Source organism: Myxine glutinosa, chromosome 1 (genome assembly GCF_964187855.1).
Source record: "Myxine glutinosa chromosome 1, kmMyxGlut1.1, whole genome shotgun sequence".
Lineage (NCBI taxonomy): Eukaryota > Metazoa > Chordata > Myxini > Myxiniformes > Myxinidae > Myxine > Myxine glutinosa.
The window spans coordinates 278,345,038-278,365,908 of NC_136261.1; the positions used below are offsets into that span (position 1 = coordinate 278,345,038).

At 46.9% G+C, this 20,871-nt stretch overlaps 1 protein-coding gene across 4 annotated transcripts in view; it reads right to left on the reverse strand.

Annotated features, from left to right (window-relative positions):
• Positions 1 to 20,871, reverse strand: part of LOC137437856 (adhesion G-protein coupled receptor G2) — a 126,714-nt gene that overhangs the window by 50,902 nt on the left and 54,941 nt on the right. For all 4 annotated transcript variants that reach the window (XM_078766338.1, XM_078766333.1, XM_078766340.1 and 1 more), the window contains 3 exons: positions 5,552 to 5,656; positions 5,275 to 5,317; positions 618 to 727 (listed from right to left, as the gene is read on the reverse strand). In XM_078766338.1, coding sequence (XP_078622464.1) covers positions 618 to 727; positions 5,275 to 5,317; positions 5,552 to 5,656 — 258 coding nt within the window. The remainder of the gene's footprint in view (positions 1 to 617; positions 728 to 5,274; positions 5,318 to 5,551; positions 5,657 to 20,871) is intronic.

A 20,871-nucleotide genomic window follows, 5' to 3' on the forward strand; every position in this document is an offset into this window, starting at 1 on the left:
TAATATCTTGATGTTCTGCATGTGATACATGTTCAATTCACCCCAGATCCACTTTTTTGAAATACCGACTTCTTTCCTGGATGTCCTAGCAGTGTCCATGTGTTCTTTTTTTAACCTCTCCCACCCCCCCCCCCCCTCCATTCCCATGCCTCCACCCCAAAGCCCTCTACCTCCCACAGATCTCCCGATTGTCCCTGCTCTCAAATGTTGTACTCATGTGCTTCCCCCTCTCTCCCCATCTTATCTCCCGCTCCCTTTATTTCGTCTTACATGTATGTGTCCGTTATTATTATTTTTTTTTGTCATTAATGTTAGCTCTTGCACGAACCTCGATCTTGTGTACAAAAAAAAAAAATTCTTGTTAAAGTATCTTGATGTTCTGCATGTGACACATGTTCAAATGAGCTCCCACATGATTCTTCCGATTAAACCTTTTACCTGTATTTATACTCTGGCTTTATTTTCAATTCAAGATCAGCATCGGTGCACCAGCTCATGTCAGTAGCATGAATATTGATGTTGAAATACAAGTTTGAAATTAGGATTGTTATTCCATAGAATGATTGCATGATTGCTCGGTGGCTGATGTCAAGCTTCAGCTGTTGTTCTGTACTTACCATGAGGATTCCAAAGTGAGTGAGATGATTACAGAAGCAAAGTGTTGAGTTGGATGTCGATTGTTGAAGGTCTCTCTGGCATCCATCAGAACTCCAATTGCCTTTCCCTCCTTCAAATGAAGACGCATTGAGGTTAAACTCAATTCACCGCACATTTTATTGTTTGTTATAAGTTATAGTTAATAATGATCATCAACTTCGAAGTTGTTTTACTTTTTGTTCATTCCTACTTCATCTTTATGCATCATCAATGCTTAACCACAGATCTTATGATAACATTTTCTCACCCTTGCAGAAGTAGTTAAAAGTTCCTTATTCTCACCAATAACAACCAAACACATGGTTAAAGGGGAAATTCCAAACCCACAATATTTGAGCTGCTGAACCGAAGCACCTGTTCAGGTGGTTACAGCGCATTGGCATTGCTGGGGGCGCATCTGCGACTGCGTGGTTGATGTAGTACCTGTTTTAGGTTAGAGGAGGAATATGCAATTTGTTCAGGGTGCCGGTGATAACGAGCCCAATCTTCCTGAAGGACACTGTGCGATCTTCACTGTTCACCAACTAACGTTAGTGCATGAGATACTCAATTTCAGCACCATCCGAGGGACAGCACACACATTGATGAATCGCCCTTCTTGAGAAACACCAGGATAACACTTTATATCCGAGTCAAGATTCAAACCCATGATAGACAGCTCTAAGATGAGTCTGTATACCTCTCTGCTATCTAATCCTGCTGGCCCATATATGGCATAATCAAGCTAATCTCTCCAATTAATCTGCCCAATTATCCTCGTTACCTCCGCCACCGACTGTGGATGGAGGTTATGTTTTCACCCCTCTCTATCTGTCTGTTTGTTTGTCTGTCTGTGAAGAAGATATCTCAAAAAGTTGTGGATGGATTCAGACGAAATTTGGCAGTGAGGTAGCATATGTGACAAGGACGAAATGATTAGATTGTGGTGAAGATCCGGATTCGGCTAGTATAATTTTTAAGTGATTCTTCACCATTGGGGGATAAGGCCAAACACGATACATAGCAGAATATCTCACAAAGTGGATGGATTCGGACGAAACTTGGTGGAGAGGTTGGGTGTGTGACAAGGACGAATTGGTTCAATTTTGGTGAAGATCCAGATTCGGATCCGGCTAGCAGAATTTTTAAAGTGATTCTTCACCATTGATAGATAGGGCTAAAACCGACATATAGCAGGATGTCTCAAAAAGTTGTGGACGGATTTGGATGAAATTCGGTGGAGTTGTTGAGTGTGTGAAAAGCACTAATCCATTTGATTTTGGTGAAGATCTGAATATGATTCGGAAAGGAGAATTATTTAATTTTTAAGTGATTCTTCACCATTGAGAGATCGGGCGAAAAGCGAAATATAACATGATATTAAAAAACGTTATGGACGAGTGATGACTAAACTTGATGGACGAGTTTGTTAGGTGACAAGAACAAGCCGATTAGATTTTAGTTCAGGTCCGAATCCAGATTCGGCCTATCAGTGGGATACAAAACATAAACTGCTCAACCTGGCGGAGGTATGCACGATACCGAGTGCCGTTCTAGTTTTTCAAATATAATGGTTGGTATAAATACTGTAGTCTGATTCTGTGAGTGAAGCCCTTCTTTGGTGAGTAAGAACAGAAATCTCAGGGTTAATTTTAAATTGGGTTTATCTGAATTTAAGAACTCATTTATCATTAAAAACTGTAATCGATTTTTTAAATACATATTCAAGTCTCATGGAAGAGCTCGAACACAGAACTGATCAGGAAGCAACATATCAAAAGGAATTGCAGAAAGAAGAGGGAAATGCTAACAGCAGGGCGGAGGGCGAATGTACACAGAGATGGACACACAAGGAATGCGGGTAACGATGAGGGTTAGGGGAGAGTGCAAGCAGTGGACAAGATGGATACAGAAGCAAATTTTGGAGTTGGGGGGAGGGGGGAAGTAAAGGGGAGGTTAAAGGGTGTAGAAAAGATCATGTTTTGGATGGAGTATGGCCATCTTAGAGGGTGGTGAACAGCTGTTTCAAGACCAGAAAGGAGGCAGAAGAAGACAGAGAGACCACAAACCTGTTGGCAATGGCGAAGTGATGAGCTCATAAACTCAGCTTTATCACGGGAAATTCCAATGATATTGAAGGCCTTCATGGTGTCAAGCTGAGCAAGGTGTGAGGCAGCGGTACCAGCCCAGAGGGGAGAGCAATACTCCATCAAGATGCAGATTGAAAGCCTTGTAGGTGGAGTTCAGGTGTGTCAAGGAAGGACTTTGTACGATGGAGGATGCCCAGTCGGCGGCTGGCTTTGGTGACCAACTTTGAAATGTAGTTTTCCCAAGAGAGATAATGGCTGAGATCCAAGAGTTTCAGTGACTGAACTTTTTCGACAGGGTTGTTGAGAATGTAGATGGGAGGGTTTGCCAGACGGTCCTTTAGGAGAGAGATAGAGGGAGGGAGGGAGAGAGAGAGGGAGAGAGGGAGAGAGAGAGAGAGAGATAGAGGGAGGGAGGGAGAGAGAGAGGGAGAGAGAGAGAGAGAGAGAGAGAGAGAGAGATGGAGGGAGGGAGGGAGAGAGAGAGGGAGAGAGGGAGGGAGAGAGAGAGGGAGAGAGAGGGAGAGAGGGAGAGAGGGGGAGAGAGGGAGAGAGGGAGAGAGGGAGAGAGAGAGAGAGAGTTCCAGGGGAAATGTTTGTTGTATTTTTGCAAAATTATTCAACAACAAGATGGAAACAGGTTTGTTTTATTGGTGGGGTGGTGGTTTCGATATGCTCTGGCTTTAGATTCTGTTGAATATTATGTCTTCCTCGAGTGGAGAAGGAATCCATCACTGTATTTATTTTCTTTGTTTTATTTTCACAATCATCTAACTAAGGCACAAAGCCAATAAGGTTTTTTAGACTCTTGTATGTTTTCACAAAATATGCAATTTTGTGGTCTTCTCTTTGGATTGCACCAGACTCGGTGTCGTAATGGTTTGAGTGTCCGCTCTGAGTCTGGGAGGTTGGTGGCTTGAACCCCGGCCGAGTCATACCAAAGACTTAAAAATGGCATGTGCTGCTTCCTTGCTTGACTCTCGGCACTTAAAGGATAGATGCGTGGACAAACAATACTGGGAAGGCAATGGCAAACCATTGAGGATTTGTGATCTGTTGATTTCCTAGCTGTCAACCAGTCACTCACTTCCTTATTTCACAATTTAAGAAATTAATAGGAAGTTAATTGAGGCATGCTAACCGCAAGCGGGAGAGAAAGGAGAAGTTGACGTTTTGGGTGTTTTAACCCTTCGTTGTTCTCAACAAAGCGTTAACACCCAAAACGTCAGCTTCTCCATGCATCCCAGGCTGTTAGAAAAACTCTATCAACGTTTTGTTGATTTCATCCATTGTTCTACTTGTCTAGACACAGATAGACACCCGATAGCCTTCACTATCAAGGCCAGTTCTTCATTTTCCTTTTTGTATGCTGCTTGGTCACAATGCTTCTTCTCTTATTTAGAAGTATAATTTCTTGTTAAAATTTCTATTGCAGCCTCCAATGAATGTAATTTATTGTTGCAAGGTAATCTGGAATTTCCCCTTTTACTCGGTAACTATAGTAAAAAGCACATAAAAATGACGGGTTAGAACAGTTTATTTGACGGTGCAGCCTCATGAGCGTGCCAAAGTCTGAAGCCTGGGCCTTGTGTCAGGTGTGCTTATATTTTCTTTATTTATTAGACATCATACGGACGAAAATGAACACTTGTTTTACTCTGTGCTTGTTGCACATCACGTGCAGCGAATTCCACCTCCCTTCGCCTTGTATTTATTGTTATTAAAAAAAAAAACGCTTATGTACACCGCCCTTGAGGCTCGGTTTTCAAACCACTATCGACAACATCAATAGAAGAGACATAATTACTCTTTTATGGAAAATGTTTTTCGACTTTGTTTTATCCTCAAAAACAGTCAGTAGTGAACACGCATTCGTGTTTAAAGATTGGCCTTTAAAACCAACCCTTATGAAGGGGGACAGACATCTGTATAAACACAAACACACAAACTGACATTGTGGTTTATACGGTAGATGATGTGCTTGGTTGTTATGAGCCAAAAGCAGCAACTTCAAACAAACTGTCAGGCCATTCCATCCTAAACCCTTTGTTTAAACTGTAAACTAGAACGGCACTCAGTAGAGCGCATACTCCCGCCGTGGGTCAAGTTGGAGCCCTATCTTCCAATGGTACAAAATCCTTCAAAACAACTTCCTGGATCCGGATTAATATCCTGAGCTTCACCAAAAACTAATCAATTCTTCCTTTTCCCAAGAGCAATCATCCCACCAACTTTCATCCAAATCCGCTCAGAACTTTTCCAGATATCTTGTTCACAAACACACGAACATACGAACACACACACACACACACACACACACACGGACACGATCGAATGCATTACTCCCGCAAAACAACATCCATCGTTCGATTCTCACACTACATATCATTTATTTATACTAGTTGTCCACCTTTATCTCAGTCTAACCATTTCCATACTCACACAGCACAACAGCATTTAACCCTCAAATGACCTATTTGAACATTTTTCTCATCATCTCACAGTACTGTATGTTCAACTGTGAATGTGCATCAAGAACCTTAGAACTTACCATTTAGTGCATAGTTCCAAAAGAAGCATTCTGAAGAAAGACCCTAAAGAAACAAACAAGAGTTAGTATTTCAGTAACATTTTGAGATCTTCTCTTTTTCAAAACTCTGTCCAGCTTCAACAGTAAGGTCAGCTTCAGCTTAAATGGCTTCAATGTTTGCCCTGCTCTTCCACAGACTGTAGCTCTAAATGTAGAGCTCTTCAACTCCAACTATAGTTCTAGTTCCAGCCGAAGCCTCAAAACAAGCCATTGGTTACAGCTCCAACCCTATCCTTACCTGTTTGCTTGTCCTATGCGAAAACCAGATGGAAACATTCTCTGTCAGCCCCGAGATGCTGAGGTTTCCGACACTCACGGCCACCACAAGGTTTTCTCCATTGTCCTTCAATCAGAAAAGTAACATGTCCACAAGCACACATATTATGTACAACAACTAAACAAGACACTCAATGGCTGCATCACTGACTGAACATTATTTGATCATGTTTTCCTGGAGGAATGATGGGCCCCTTGTGAGAAAAATTACTCATCTTGCTGTATTCAGTCAACCATGAATATATCTTTACCACATAGAATATATATACTGATATAGAGAGAAAATACCATATAGAGTCGTGTCAAATTCCAAAAATAATAATTGTTTACAGCAAAGATATCGCGGCACATTTCTTAACCGCAAAGAATTTTTTTTTTTTACAAGCGATCAAGGCAGCGGTCTGTTGCCTTTACATTGCCCGGGTTCAATTGTTGTTATATCATTGAAAAAAAACTTTCCCGTAGGTTTGGATTAATTTGAATTAACTTTTGGTTAATTTTTTTTCTCTACAAGGAGCGTTTACATATTTCAGGGTGGGATAGAGGGACAGACAGACCAACAGACAAACAACCTTATATACAGGGTGAGCCAGAAATACGGTCATTTTTGAAATTCGTGTGAAGGAAATAAAAAGTTGTATTTAAAAATAAATTCATTCATGATATTGAAGTACATAACATGCATTTTTATTTTTTACTGATTTAGTTTTATTTTTTGCAGGCGGAACACTTGAGTGACCATGTGGAACTGGTCGGGTGAAGAATGCGCTTTCGATATCAAAGCTTTTTACAACAATAATGATAGTGCAACTGCTACACAACGTCAATTCAAACTCCAGTTCAATGTTCAACGTCATGGAAATGTGCCGTCTGTTCGTGCTATCACGTTATGGGTTCAGAAGTTTGAGAGCACAGGTTCAACTTTAAAAGAGAAACTTTGTCAAAGTGCACTAAGGGAGAGCATACATACAGACATATATATTATGTATATACATTTTGCTACCTAGGAGACATGCTGAATGGAGAAGGTGGATCAGACTCGGCAACGGTTGCTCGAGTGAGATGTGCATGGAGGAAGTTTTGGGAACTGAGTGGCATGCTGACGAGGAGGGGAGTGTACTTGAAGCTGAAGAGAAAGGTGTATGCTGCATGTGTGAGAAGTGTTATGATTTATGGGAGCGAGACATGGGTAATGAACGTAGAGCAGCAAAGAAGGCTGGAAAGGGTGGAAATGCGAATGGTTCGGTGGATGTGTGGAGTATCGTTGAGAGAGAAGAAGCCAAATGATGAACTGCAAAAGATGATGGGAATAGAGCCTGTGATGGATCCTGTGAAGAGAAACAGGTTGAGATGGTTTGGTCATGTGTTGAGGAAGGATGACAGTGACTGGTTGAGAAGAGTGATGGAAATAAATGCAGAAGGAAGTCGAGGACGGGGAAGACCGAGAAAGACTTGGCTAAAGGTGGTGGAAGAAGAAATGCGGGCAAGGGGGTTGACAAGGGGAGATGTAGAAAATAGGGCAAAATGGAGAAGATCGTCATGGGGCACGCAAGGCTAACCCCCGCTCCAGCAGGGAAAATGGTTTTAAAATGCCTGTTGTTGGATACATACATACACAATACACATATCTATATATATATATATATATATATATATATATATATATATATATATATATATATATATATATATATATATATATATATACAGACTTGGCATTTAATATGGAATTTTTTTTTTCTTGACTTGGGTTTACTTTCTGAACTCAGTATATCAATCTGGTGAGTTTCTTTTACCCTTCGGTGATGTCTTTATTGAAAGAACCATGTCACTGATTGTCTTTCGCAGCAAGAAGTCAATAACAGGATTATATCACAGGTGGCATGATAAAATGTACGGACAGGTACATTTGACGATTGGCTTCACAATCGGGTATATAAGGGTTGTTGCGTTCTGTATTAGTGGAAAACAACTGCTGCAGGGCTACAAAAGTTATTGCCGCTTCCTCTGGAGATGGTCCGTCAACTTGACAATGCTGTTTGTCATGGAGTGGTGGCTTTACGATATTCTGGCATGAAACAGCGTGCTATTGCTCGGCAGTATGGCATCACTCAAGGTCAGGTGTCAAAGATCCTGAAACGAAATGCTCAGAGGGGTGTCCCTACTCCAATACCGAGGCCAGGACGTCCACGCAGAACCACAAGGAGAGATGATCGCCAGCTGCACCGGTTAGTCTGCAATGGCCGTACCAAGTCAGCTAATCGGCTTAGGGCTGAGTGGCAGAAACTGACAAATGTGCCTGTATACAGAAGGCTAGTCAACCAACGACTGGTTCAAGCAGGCTATCGTGCCAGGCGTCCCCTGAGAAAGCCACGCCTGACCAGGCAACACAGCCAGCGCTGATTGCAGTGGGCCAGAGAGCACCGTCAATGGCAGCCAGGACACTGGAATCACGTGACCTTCAGTGACGAGTCTAGATTTCTGGTCTATCGTCAAGATGGCCACGTCCGAGTGCGCAGACAAGTGCATGAAGCCCACAATGAAGATTGTATAGTGCCAAGAGTCCAAGCTGGAGGTGGTGGAGTGACCGTTTGGGCTGCTTTTCATGCAGGGGGCAAAACTGACCTAGTTGTTCTGAATGGAAACCTGAACCAGTTCAAGTCCAGGGTCATTCTGGAAGAAACATTGCTTCCATTTGCTCGTGCAGCCTTTCGAGGAAACTTTGTCTTCCAAGATGACAATGCACGGCCTCATCGTGCTCGCATGATCCAAAACTTACTTGCTGACTGTGGTGTAGAGTATATGGAGTGGCCTGCCATGTCCCCGGATATGAATCCGATAGAGAGCTTGTGGGCAGAATTAACGTGTCAAATCGACAACTTGGACCAGCAGCCTACCTCTGTGCGTGAATTGCAGCAGACTATTGTCTCTGCATGGCAAGCGATTCCTGTCCAAACCTTGGCAAATCTCGTGAACAGCATGCCTCGACGTGTACGTGCTCTCCTGAATGCTCGTGGGGGTTACACGAAGTACTGAACTGTAATTTTACTGTCCGTAATCCCAGTCATAATTTCGCTTTTGTTGAAATTTTTTTTGGCTAATGTGCAAAATAAAGAGATACTTCTGGAAAACGTACAGAAGTTTAACACAGTACTGTCCGTGAATTGAGTTCGATATCAGTTTACATCACTTTCAACGATCAATTTATTTGCTTCGAAATGAAAAATGTGGTTTTTGTTTCTTTTAAAGGTCACATTAACAAAATCTAGAATAATTTCAACATAATTCCAATGAACTTTTGGTTCGAAGTCATCTTGAAAAGTAAGTTCACCCTGACAAAAAAAAAATTCCATATTAAATGCCAAGTCTGTATATATATATATATATATATATATATATATATATATATATATATATATATATATATATATATATATATATATATATATACGTATATATATATATATATATATATATATATATATATATATACATATACATATATATATATATATATACATATATATATATATATATATATACATACATATATATATATATATATATATATATATATATATATATATATATATATAAATAAATATATATATATATATATAAATATATATATATATATATATATATATATATATATATATATATATATATATACCTACATATATGCATACATACATGCTGTTATGAATTTTGGGGTAGAGTGGTATGTAGATCAGGTAGATCTGTGTAGGTATCATGCTCCGACTGTCGTGAAGAAGAAGAACCATCTCGATGTACATAAGCAGGGACCTGTCCAGCCCGATTGTCGGATTAAGTGTATCTTTGTGGTCATACAAGGATGGCCGTGTGTTAAATCGAGTAGGGATTATGCTAATTCCCCTGTGTGTGAGACCTGGTGATTTATCCATTGTCCCATATGGCACTACACCACAGAAACGTTTTAGGCCCAATAGCACATACACACTAATTAAACTCCCCCCTGCAATAAAACTCACCGGAAGGACAGGCAGGAAGCGCCCGCACATTGCGCCGGCATGGTGATGAAACATAGCTCAGGCAGGCCGGGAGCCACGCCCAGAAGGACTCGCTATTGGGCAGGAGTCAACCAACCAAAGGCGAGAGTTAGGAAGGACTGGTGATTGGCCAAGGGAGGGGCAAGAAGCTTCCCTCAGATTGGTGGAAGGAAGGGAGCAAGAAGCGACATACTGATTGGCCACCGACCGATGACGTGAGGAGGAGAGCGCAAAGTGCTCGGTCAATGGTAAAGGACTGACGGGGAAGAACATTCGAGAGGTCGAGAGGTGACGGACTGATTGGCAGAGAGAGAGAGAGAGAGAGCTGACATCACGAGACGTCCGCTAAAACAACTGGCTGGCCGACATTTTGTCCTTCTTGCGTTGGATCCCTTCTTGTTCTGGTTCCCTCTCGTTTGGACTGCCTTCCCTTGTGTTGGACCTCTTCTCGTTTGGACCCTTGCTTGTTGGGTGACGACGGACAGTGGAGAGACGGTGGAGCACTGACGATCCTTCTTCCCTGCATTCACGCACGGGACCTCACGAGCGATCGCGCGGGGACACGAGGCTTGCTGCAGCAGCGTACGCTGGCATAGCAGCGCACGAACAAGGGCGCATTGAGGCCTTCCTCCCACCAACACCAGAGCCGCATCCGGACTGCGCTTGAGGCCTGACGATCCCTGACACACCTCAGCCAGATTGAGATAAGCCCACACACACAAGCACGACCCCCTTTATTTTCAGTTAAATATTCCCTTGTGTTGTTTTAGATGTCTGGTGTGGGAGCACTCCACTTTAGAAGCAAAGTTATTTAATCGGCGTGTTTCCTTTGTCCCGGCATTCCGTTGAAAATAAACCCTTACATTATTTTCCCCTGTATATTCTAAACCCGTTCCCGCTTGAGTTAATTTCCCCAGTATTGAAGACTGCCAGACGGGACCGTCATGTAAGAGCTTCCCGCTTCTTCTTCTTCTCTCTTCCTCCCGCACGTAAATATAAAATCCGTATTTGATCGTCGCCTCAAAGTTAACACTCAATTTGCTGTCCGTGATTTCCTGGTCTTCACCGAGGGGAATCACACGAAAATACACACATATATATATATATATATATATATATATATATATATATATATATGTGTATATACTGTATATATACTGTATATATATATACGTATATATACTGTTGTAGCGGCTACCGCTGGGTTTTCACAATCGCCTTGCACCTATCAAGGACGCGGAGCGATCACCATGCCGGGCTCGTCCAGGACGCCCGGGCAGGCCCGCGCTCAACTTGCCAGGCCTCGGTCGGGATGCCCGGGCATGCCCGGGCATGCCCGGGCAGGCTCGCCCTCAACTTGCCAGGCCGCAGCCAGGACGCTGGGCCACGCCCCCTCTCGCCTTTCCTGGGCAAACGCTCCGGGATAATATGTATATATATTGCTGCCCGATAAACGGGCTTTTCAGAGTGCCTGAGTGTTTGGTTTGAATAAAGCAACTCGGATGAATTCCAGCTTTTTGTCGCGTCCATTCTTCCGATCGACGTGGGAGCCCCAGCTCCTTCATTGGTGACCTACCGACATGGACACGGCAGTCGCCCTTAAACTGCCTACCTTCTGGGAGGCTCACGCGGCGGTTTGGTTCGCACAGGCGGATTCCCTGTTCGCCCTGCGAGGCATCACGGCCGACGACACCCGCTTCCACCATGTGGTAGCAGCGCTCGGTTCGGCCACCGCGGCCCGCGCCCTGAGCCTCCTCGACAGCCCGCCAGCCGCTGACAAATACGGCGCGATTAAGAAGCTTCTCCTCGACGCTTTCGCCCTCCCATCGGCGGAACGCGCACGGCGCCTGCTCGACCTGCCCGAGCTCGGCGACACGCGCCCTTCCGAGCGAATGGACTACATGCTTTCACTGCTCGGCGAGCACTCTCCGGCATTCCTGTTCCGGGAGCTGTTCCTCCGTCAGCTGCCTAACCCGGTACGCCTCGCCCTGGCAAGCACGACGATCACAGATCCCCGGGCCCTTGCCAGAGAAGCCGACAAGATCTCCGCCGCAGGTCAGCGCATCGCAGCGGCGACATGGGACCCACCGCCGTCTGACGCAACACCCATGGTGCCCGAGCACCCGGCATGGTCGACGACCGAACTGCCGACGCAATTGGCGGCCGCTACACCAAGCCGACCACCTCCAGCACGACGACCGGGGCCTCCACCTGACCAAGCGTGGTGTTACTATCATGCCAGGTTCGGACAGAAGGCCCAGACATGCCGACCCCCGTGCACCTTCGGCAGGCCGGGAAACGGCCGGGCCGGCGTTCATTACCAGCCATGAGCGCCGGCCACACGGGCAACTTACTGTTCATCACGGATAAAGCATCCGGACGGCGCTTCCTGTGCGACACCGGCGCCCAACTGAGCGTCATACCCGCCTGTGACCAGGACAGGCAATCCGCGGTTTGCGGCCCCTCCTTGGTTGCGGCCAACGGATCGACCATCCGCACCTTCGGCCCGCGCAACGTCACCCTCTGCTTCGGCGGCCAACGCTTTGCTTGGACGTTTGTAACCGCAAACGTCGTCTCCTGGAAAGCAAATCCAACAGAAGGAAATCTCATTTCCTTTCACAAAGCCCGAAACAAGTGTGTGTCCACCCTCAGGAGAGCCAGGAAACAATATCTCTCCGTTCTCAAGACCGAACTCTCTTATCTGTCTCCCTCTTCCAAATCCTGGTGGCGTCTGGTCAAATCCGTTTCTGGTGTTTGTTCCCCCTCCATCCCCTCCCTTACCTCAAACGGCTACACAGCTGACTCCGCACGTGAAAAAGCTGAATGCCTCAACTCTGTGTTTGCCTCTAAATCTTGTGTCCCAAACCCATCCCTCTCTGTACCCACCATACCCAGTCGTACCCTGCTGCTCCTGGACTCCGTGTCCTTTCCTCCTGACAAGGTGGAAAAGTTTCTGTCAACCCTCGACTCTGATTCTGCAACTGGACCCGACGGCATCAGCCCACGGGTCCTAAAATCGTGCTCTGCTGCTCTATCTCACCCTCTCTCTGTTCTCTTCACCCTCTCTTTTGCTCAAGGTCAACTGCCATCTGCTTGGAAATCAGCCAACATCACCGCTTTGCACAAAAAAGGTGCAAAAACAGATCCTAGCAACTACAGACCAATCAGCCTTCTCCCAATTATCAGCAAAGTCATGGAATCCATCATTGCTTCGGATATGAAATCTTTCCTCTTCTCCAATGGCTTGATCTCTGATCATCAATTTGGTTTCAGACCAGGTCACTCTACTCTGGACATGCTGCTTCTGCTGTCTCAACAATGGATGGAGGTCCTCAATGCCAAACAGGAAATTAGAGCTGTCTCCCTCGACATATCACGTGCCTTCGACACGGTCTGGCACCCCGCTCTGCTCACCAAACTCTCCTCCTTTGGTATCCATGGAAATCTCCACGCATGGCTGGCGGACTTCCTCTCTAGTCGTCGTCAACGTGTGGCCCTGAATGGGTTTCTCTCATCTCCTCTTCCTGTTCAGGCTGGAGTTCCCCAAGGCAGTGTTCTGGGCCCCGTGCTTTTTCTGGTCTTCATCAATGATCTCTCTGACTCTCTTGAAAATCCTCTCTATCTCTTTGCTGATGACTCCACTCTCTGCCGCTCCATTCCTCTTCCCTCAGATCGGCAGTCTGCAGCCTCCTCACTCTCTGAAGACTTGGACAAAATCACGGACTGGTCAAACAAGTGGAACATGTCTTTCAATCCTGACAAATCTCACACTCTTACGATGTCTCTCCGAAAAGATCGACTGGACAACCCTCCCATCTACTTTCTCAACAATCCTCTCCAAGAAGTTCTGTCGCTCAAGCTTTTGGGTCTCACTATCTGCCATGATCTTTCTTGGGAAAACCACATTTCCAAGCTGGCCTCCAAAGCCAGTCGCCGACTGGGCATCCTCCGTCGTGCGAAGTCCTTCCTCGGCACACCTGAGCTCCTCACCACATACAAGGCTTTCATCCGCAGCTCAATGGAATACTGTTCTCCCCTATGGGCCGGTGCTCCTGCCTCACACCTAGCTCGGCTTCACGCTGTTGAAACCAAAGCTTTCAGAATTATTGGAATGTCCCGCGATGAAGCTATCTCTGAGGGCCTTTCACTCACTCACCGCAGGCAGGTAGGTGGTCTTTCTGTCTTCTACCGACTCCTCTCCGGCCTTGCACCCCCAGCTCTCTCTGTGCTCTGTCCCCCAAATATTCCTACAGGTCGCACAAGATCTGCCAGCAACCCTCTGATGGTTAAACTGCCGAAATCTCGGCTCTCTGCTCACCTTCACTCTTTCATTCCTCTTTTCTCCCGCCTCTGGAACAAACTCCCTCACTCCCTTCAATCCCACTCCTCCCTCCAGGTCTTTAAAACAGCTGTTCACCACCATCTCTTATCTTCCCCCATCCAAAACCTTGATCTTTTCTACCCCCGCTAATTCACCCCAGATCCACCTTGTTTGAAATTCCAACTTCTTTCCTGGAAGTCCTGGCAGTGTCCATATGTTTTATACCTCTCCCACCACCCCCTTCCCATGCCCCCCCCCCCCAAAGCCCTCGCCCTCTCTCAGATCTCTCGATGTCTCCATGTCTCTCGGTCCCTGCTCTCAAATGTTGTGTTTGTGTCCTTCCCCCTCTCTCCCCATCTTGTCTACCGCTCCCGATGTTATATGTTTTATGTGTCGGTTTGTCTTTCTGTGTGATTAATGTTCGCTCTTTCACGAGCCTCGATCTTGTATACAAAAAAAAACAAAAAAAAAACGTGCCCATGGCTCTGCTAGGCGCCGACTTCCTCTGCGCACACGGACTGCTGGTGGACGTCCAACGGCGTCATTTAATCAACGCCGAAACCTTCAGCTCCCTGGTATGCACATTGAGCAGCTCCGCGCCGACCGAGCTGGCATGCGCCGTCCCGGCGGCGAATGAGTTTGCTCGCCTGCTCACGGAGTTCCCGGCCCTCACGCAGCCGACGTTTTCGGCCGTCGCAGTACGGCATGGGATCGAGCACCACATACCAACCACGGGCCCGCCGGTCTACGCCAGGGCCCGCCGCCTCGACCCAGCCAAGCTCGCCATGGCGAAGGCCGAATTCGACGCGTTGGAGCACCTCGGCATCGTGCAGCGCTCCGATAGCGCGTGGGCCTCGCCACTGCACATCGTGCCAAAGCCGGGGGGTGGATGGCGCCCGTGTGGCGACTACCGCCGTCTCAATGACGCTACCACCCCCGACAGGTACCCGATCCCGCATATCCAAGACTTCTCCGCCCGTCTGGCGGGACGGGTCATTTTTTCGAAAATTGATCTCATACGGGGATATCACCAGGTACCTGTCAGGGCGGCCGACGTCCCTAAAACGGCAGTCATCACGCCGTTCAGCTTATTCGAATTCTTGCGGATGCCGTTTGGTCTCAAGAACGCGGCTCAGGCGTTCCAGCGCTTGATGGACGGCATGCTGCGTGACCTGCCGTTCCTTTTCGTTTACCTGGACGACATCCTCGTCGCCAGCACGTCCCGGGCCGAGCACCTCCTCCACCTCCGAACACTGTTCGGGCGCCTCAGCGAGCACGGCCTCATCGTCAACCCGGCCAAATGCCACTTCGGCACGACGGCCGTTGATTTTTTGGGCCACCACATCACCAAGAACGGGGCCGTGCCGCTGCCAACCAAGGTCGAGACCATCACCACGTTCCCGCGTCCCCGCACCATAAAGGCCCTGCAGGAATTCCTGGGAATGGTGAATTTTTATCACCGCTTCGTGCCCCGCGCTGCTCAACTCATGCGGCCCCTCTACGAAGCCCTCCGGCCTCCGGGGCAAGCCGGCCAAGCACGACATCGCCTGGTCCGCAGCAATGGATGCGGCCTTCCAAAGCTCAAAGCGGGCCCTCGCCGACGCAACACTGCTCGCTCACCCGGTGCTCAACGCTCCCATCGCCCTCACCACGGATGCCTCCGACTACGCGGTGGGCGCCATACATGAGCAATGGGTGAACGGGGTTTGGCAGCCACTCGCTTTTTTCAGCCGGCAGCTCCGGCCGAACGAGCTCAAATACAGCACGTTTGACCGGGAGCTCCTCGGTCTACACCTGGCCGTCCGCCATTTCCGCCACCTCCTGGAGGGCCGACCTTTCACGGCGTTCGTCGACCACAAGCCGTTGGTTTACGCCATGGCCAAGGTCACGGAGCCGTGGTGGGCCCGCCAACAACGCCACCTCTCCGCCGTGTTGGAGTTTACCACGGAAATCCGGCACGTCGCCGGCAAAAACAACGCCGTGGCCGACTGTCTTTCCCGGGCCAGCACGAACGCGGTCCACCTGGGCGTGGACTTTGCGCTTATGGCGGCGGACCAAACCACCGACACCACGGTGCAAGCCCTCCGGGCGGCGGACACGGGCCTCCGCCTGGCCGACATCCCCTTCGCGGACACTGTCCTGCTCTGCGACGTCTCCCAAGGTCAGCCTCGCCCCATCGTGCCCGTCACCTGGCAACGCCGCATCTTCGCCTCCCTCCACGGCCTTTCCCACCCGGGCCGGAAAGCTTCCCAGAAGCTGGTGTCGGCGCGATTCGTCTGGCACGGCCTTCGTCGGGACGTCCGCGATTGGACCAGCACCTGCACGGCCTGCCAACGGGCCAAGGTCCACCGACACACCCAGGCCCCGCTGGCACCTTTCACCGTGCCCGAACGGCGTTTCGACCACGTCAACGTGGATCTGGTGGGCCCCCTCCCCCCGTCACGGGGGTTCACACACCTGCTCACCATGGTGGACAGGACCACCAGGTGGCCGGAGGCCGTTCCCCTCGTCTCCACCACCACCGCCGACATGGCGCAGGCTTTCATCGCCACCTGGGTCGCCCGCTTCGGCGCACCGGCGGACATCTCGTCAGACCGCGGACCACAGTTCACCTCCGAGCTGTGGGGCGCGGTCGCCCGCAACCTGGGGGTCAAGCTCCACCGTACTACGGCCTACCACCCCCAAGCAAACGGGTTGTGCGAGTGATTCCACCGCTCCATGAAGGCCGCGCTCATGGCCGGCCTTCAAGACGGCGGTTGGGCCGACCGGCTGCCGTGGGTCCTTTTGGGCCTCCGCACGGCCCCCAAGGAGGACCTCCAGGCATCCACCGCCGAGCTTGTCTATGGCCAGGCGCTACGCGTCCCGGGCGAATTCGTGCCCGACGCTACCAGTCCCTGGTCCGCAGCTCACCAGCGCTCGGACCTCCAGGAGGCCGCCCGACGGTTTGCCCCCGTGCCAACATCCCACCACGGTGACCCCCAGTCCTACGTCCCCCCAGCACTTCGCACAGCGGAGTATGTTTTTGTGCGTCACGACGCACATCGGGGGCCACTGCGGCCGCCGTACGACGGGCCCTTCCGGGTGCTGCGACGGGACGACAAGTCGTTCGTCATCGACATCGGCGGCAGGTCGGACCGGATTGCGGTGGACCGCCTCAAGCCGGTGCACATGGACGTCGACCACCCACCACGGGTGGCCCTTCCGCCGCAGCGAGGCCGCCCCCCGTCCACGGTGCCCCCCACTCGACCGCCCACCACCACACCGGACCCCCTCCCACGACCCGCCAGGGGTCGCTTCGGCCGGGTCATCAGGACCCCCCTCAAATTGACCCTGCCGGTACAAGTCGATTCTGGGGGGACGTGTGTAGTGGCTACCGCTGGGTTTTCACAATCGCCTTGCACCTATCAAGGACGCGGAGCGATCACCATGCCGGGCTCGTCCCGGACGCCCGGGCAGGCCCGCGCTCAACTTGCCAGGCCTCGGTCGGGACTCCCGGGCATGCCCGGGCAGGCTCGCCCTCAACTTGCCAGGCCGCAGCCAGGACGCTGGGCCACGCCCCCTCTCGCCTTTCCTGGGCAAACGCTCCGGGATAATATGTATATATATTGCTGCCCGATAAACGGGCTTTTCAGAGTGCCTGAGTGTTTGGTTTGAATAAAGCAACTCGGATGAATTCCAGCTTTTTGTCGCGTCCATTCTTCCGATCGACGTGGGAGCCCCAGCTCCTTCACTGTATATATATATATATATATATATATATATATATATATATATATATATATATATATATATATATATATATAAATATATATATATATATATATATATATATATATATATAATCGTTAGATTAAATAAGACGCGGACGTAGCTTCAGGACGTCGATCTTTAATTGTCGACTATTGTCGACAGTTAAAGTCGTGGTAAAGGGTTTGGGTTAGGAGTTAAAGTCAGGTTCACAGTTAAAGTCGACAATTAAAGATCGACGTCCTGAAGCTACGTCCGCGTCTTATTTAATCTAACGATTATTTATTCAATACAAATGAGACGCCCTGCTCGTACTTTGGAATTTCTACTATTTCTTACAGTTATATATATATATATATATATATATATATATATATATATATATATATATATATATATATATATGTATATATATATAATTGTATATATACACACATATATATGCATACATACAGTCACGTGAAAAAGTAAGTACACCCCATGTAAAGTTTTGACTTTTTCAACATATTTCAACATGCAGCTATTTGATCTTCATTTCAACAATCTTGACAGATAAAGGTGATATAATATAACAAATATCATGAAACATTTACATTTTGTAGTCCATTGTATAATTTAAATAAACATAAATGCAAATTTCGCATGTGGAAAAAGTAAATACACCCCTACATTTATCACTACTTGAAATAGCTAAAATTAGAATCAGGGGCAGCAGCTCAGGTACAAATGATTAGAACATCGTTAGAGAGGATCTTGGAGGAACCTGTCTTATTTAAACCTCAGACATTTAGTTTGGTTTGCTCTTTCTTGTTGAAGTGTGCGGCGTCACCATGCCTCGATCAAAAGAGCTCTCTGACGCCTTCAGAAAGAAGGTTATAGATGCCTACGAGTCTGGGAAGGGATTTAAAAAGATCTCCAAACAATTTGAAATCAATCATTCGACTGTCCGGAAGATCATCTACAAGTGGAGAAGATTCCAAACAACTGCCAACTTGTTCAGGCCAGGCCGCCCCTGCAAGTCCAGCCCGATAGCAGACTGCAAGATACTGAAATAAGTCTCTAAGAACCCCAGAATGTCATCACGGGACCTACAGGTAGCTCTTGCCACTGTTGATGTCAAAGTGCACGAGTCTACCATGAGAAAGAGGCTGCACAAATTTGATCTACATGGGAGGTGTGCCAGGAGGAAACCTTTGCTGTCCAGAACGAACATCAGGGCAAGACTAAAGTTTGCCAATGAACACTTTGGCAAAGACCAGCACTTCTGGAACAATATGCTCTGGACATATGAGTCAAAGGCCACATATACAAAAAGGCTATTTGGCCACAGTACCAGAAAACATGTTTGGCGAAAACCAAAGACAGCATTTGACCACAAGAACCTGGTACCAACTGTAAAGCATGGTGGTTTAAATATTATGGTTTGGGGCAGCTTTGCTGCATCAGGGCCTGGGCAGCTCACCATCATAGAAACCACGATGAATTCTTCATTGTACCAGATAGTCAGGTTCACTATGTTTTTTCGTTCAAAATCATGGTAGATAAGCAAACCTATACATTTTTGGAAACGTTATTACATGGAAAATCTGAAAATCAATGTTTACATTTGCCAATTCCGACCAATTCGATTAGACCAATTCGACCAATTCGACCAATCGACCAATTCCATTCGACCAATTCGACCATTCGACCATTCGACCAATCGTTTCGATCGACCATTCGACCAATTCGATCGATTCGATTCGATTCATCGAATTCGATTCGATCGACCATTCGACCAATTCGATTTGCCAATCAAATTGACCGACCTTTGCTTGTGTGGAACGGACTGTGAAAACGATGCGGACTATATTGTCGGATACGACACACAGGACAGTGATGACGAACTCAAAATGGCATATTCTGTAATCGTGTATGTTTGATGCCATTGACTGCCTGTGTATATTTTGTCATTGACTGCCTGTGTAGATGTGAAGTTATACTGACTGCATGTGTATATATGATTTTGCTGACTGCCTGTGTATGTTTGGTGATATGAATTATTGTGACACATTTTGATGTTATTAACTGCCTGTACAAAATGATAACATGTATTTGATTATGCAACTTATCGCGAATATAAAGACAGTATTTTGCAATTCAAAACCTTTGATTCGTGTCTTACCATTCCCCAAACTTACCAAACTTACCAAACGCACTAATTTGATACTTTCATTGGATTCCTTGTCCCTGAAATTATAGGTTTAGTATATTTTTAAAAGTTTTTAGGGTAATTAGAGGCAGAAATAGAACAAAATATGTATTTTACAGTGGCCATTTTGAAAATCCAAAATGGCCGCCATACAGGTATCTCTCCAAATGTAAACATTGATTTTTAGTATCCTTATGCTATAACCTTTCCAAAAATGTATAGGTTTGCTCATCTACCATGATTTTGAACGAAATATAATTTATTGACATAGTGAACCTGACTAAGAGGGTGCTTGAGGATAATGTGAGGCCATCTGTCGGAAAGTTGAAGCTCAACCGAAGGTGGACCTTGGAACATGACAATGACCTTAAACATACCGGTAAATCCACCAAGGAATGGCTGAAAAGAAAGAAATGGAGGGTTCTGGAATGGCCAAGTCAAAGCCAGGATCAAAATCCCATCGAGATGTTGTGGGGGGATTTGAAACGAGCTGTGCATGCAAGAAACCCCTCAAACATCGCACAGCTGAAAGAATTCTGCAAGGAGGAGTGGGCAAGAATTTCTCTCAGTGGATATCAGAGACTGGTCGACAGTTATAAGAAACGCCTACTTGAGGTTGTTTCTGCCAAAGGGGGCAATACCACCTTTTAGAGCCAAGGGTGTACTTACTTTTTCCACATGCGAAATTTGCATTTATGTTTATTTAAATTATACAATGGACTACAAAATGTAAATGTTTCATGATAATTGTTATATTATATCACCTTTATCTCTCAATATTGTTGAAATGAAGATCAAATAGCTGTATGTTGTAATATGTTGAAAAAGTCAAAACTTTACATGGGGTGTACTTACTTTTTCATGTGACTGTATATATACATACATATATATACATACATATATATACATACATATATATATACAGTGTATATATATATACATACATATATACATATATACATACATATATACATATATATATATTGTTACGG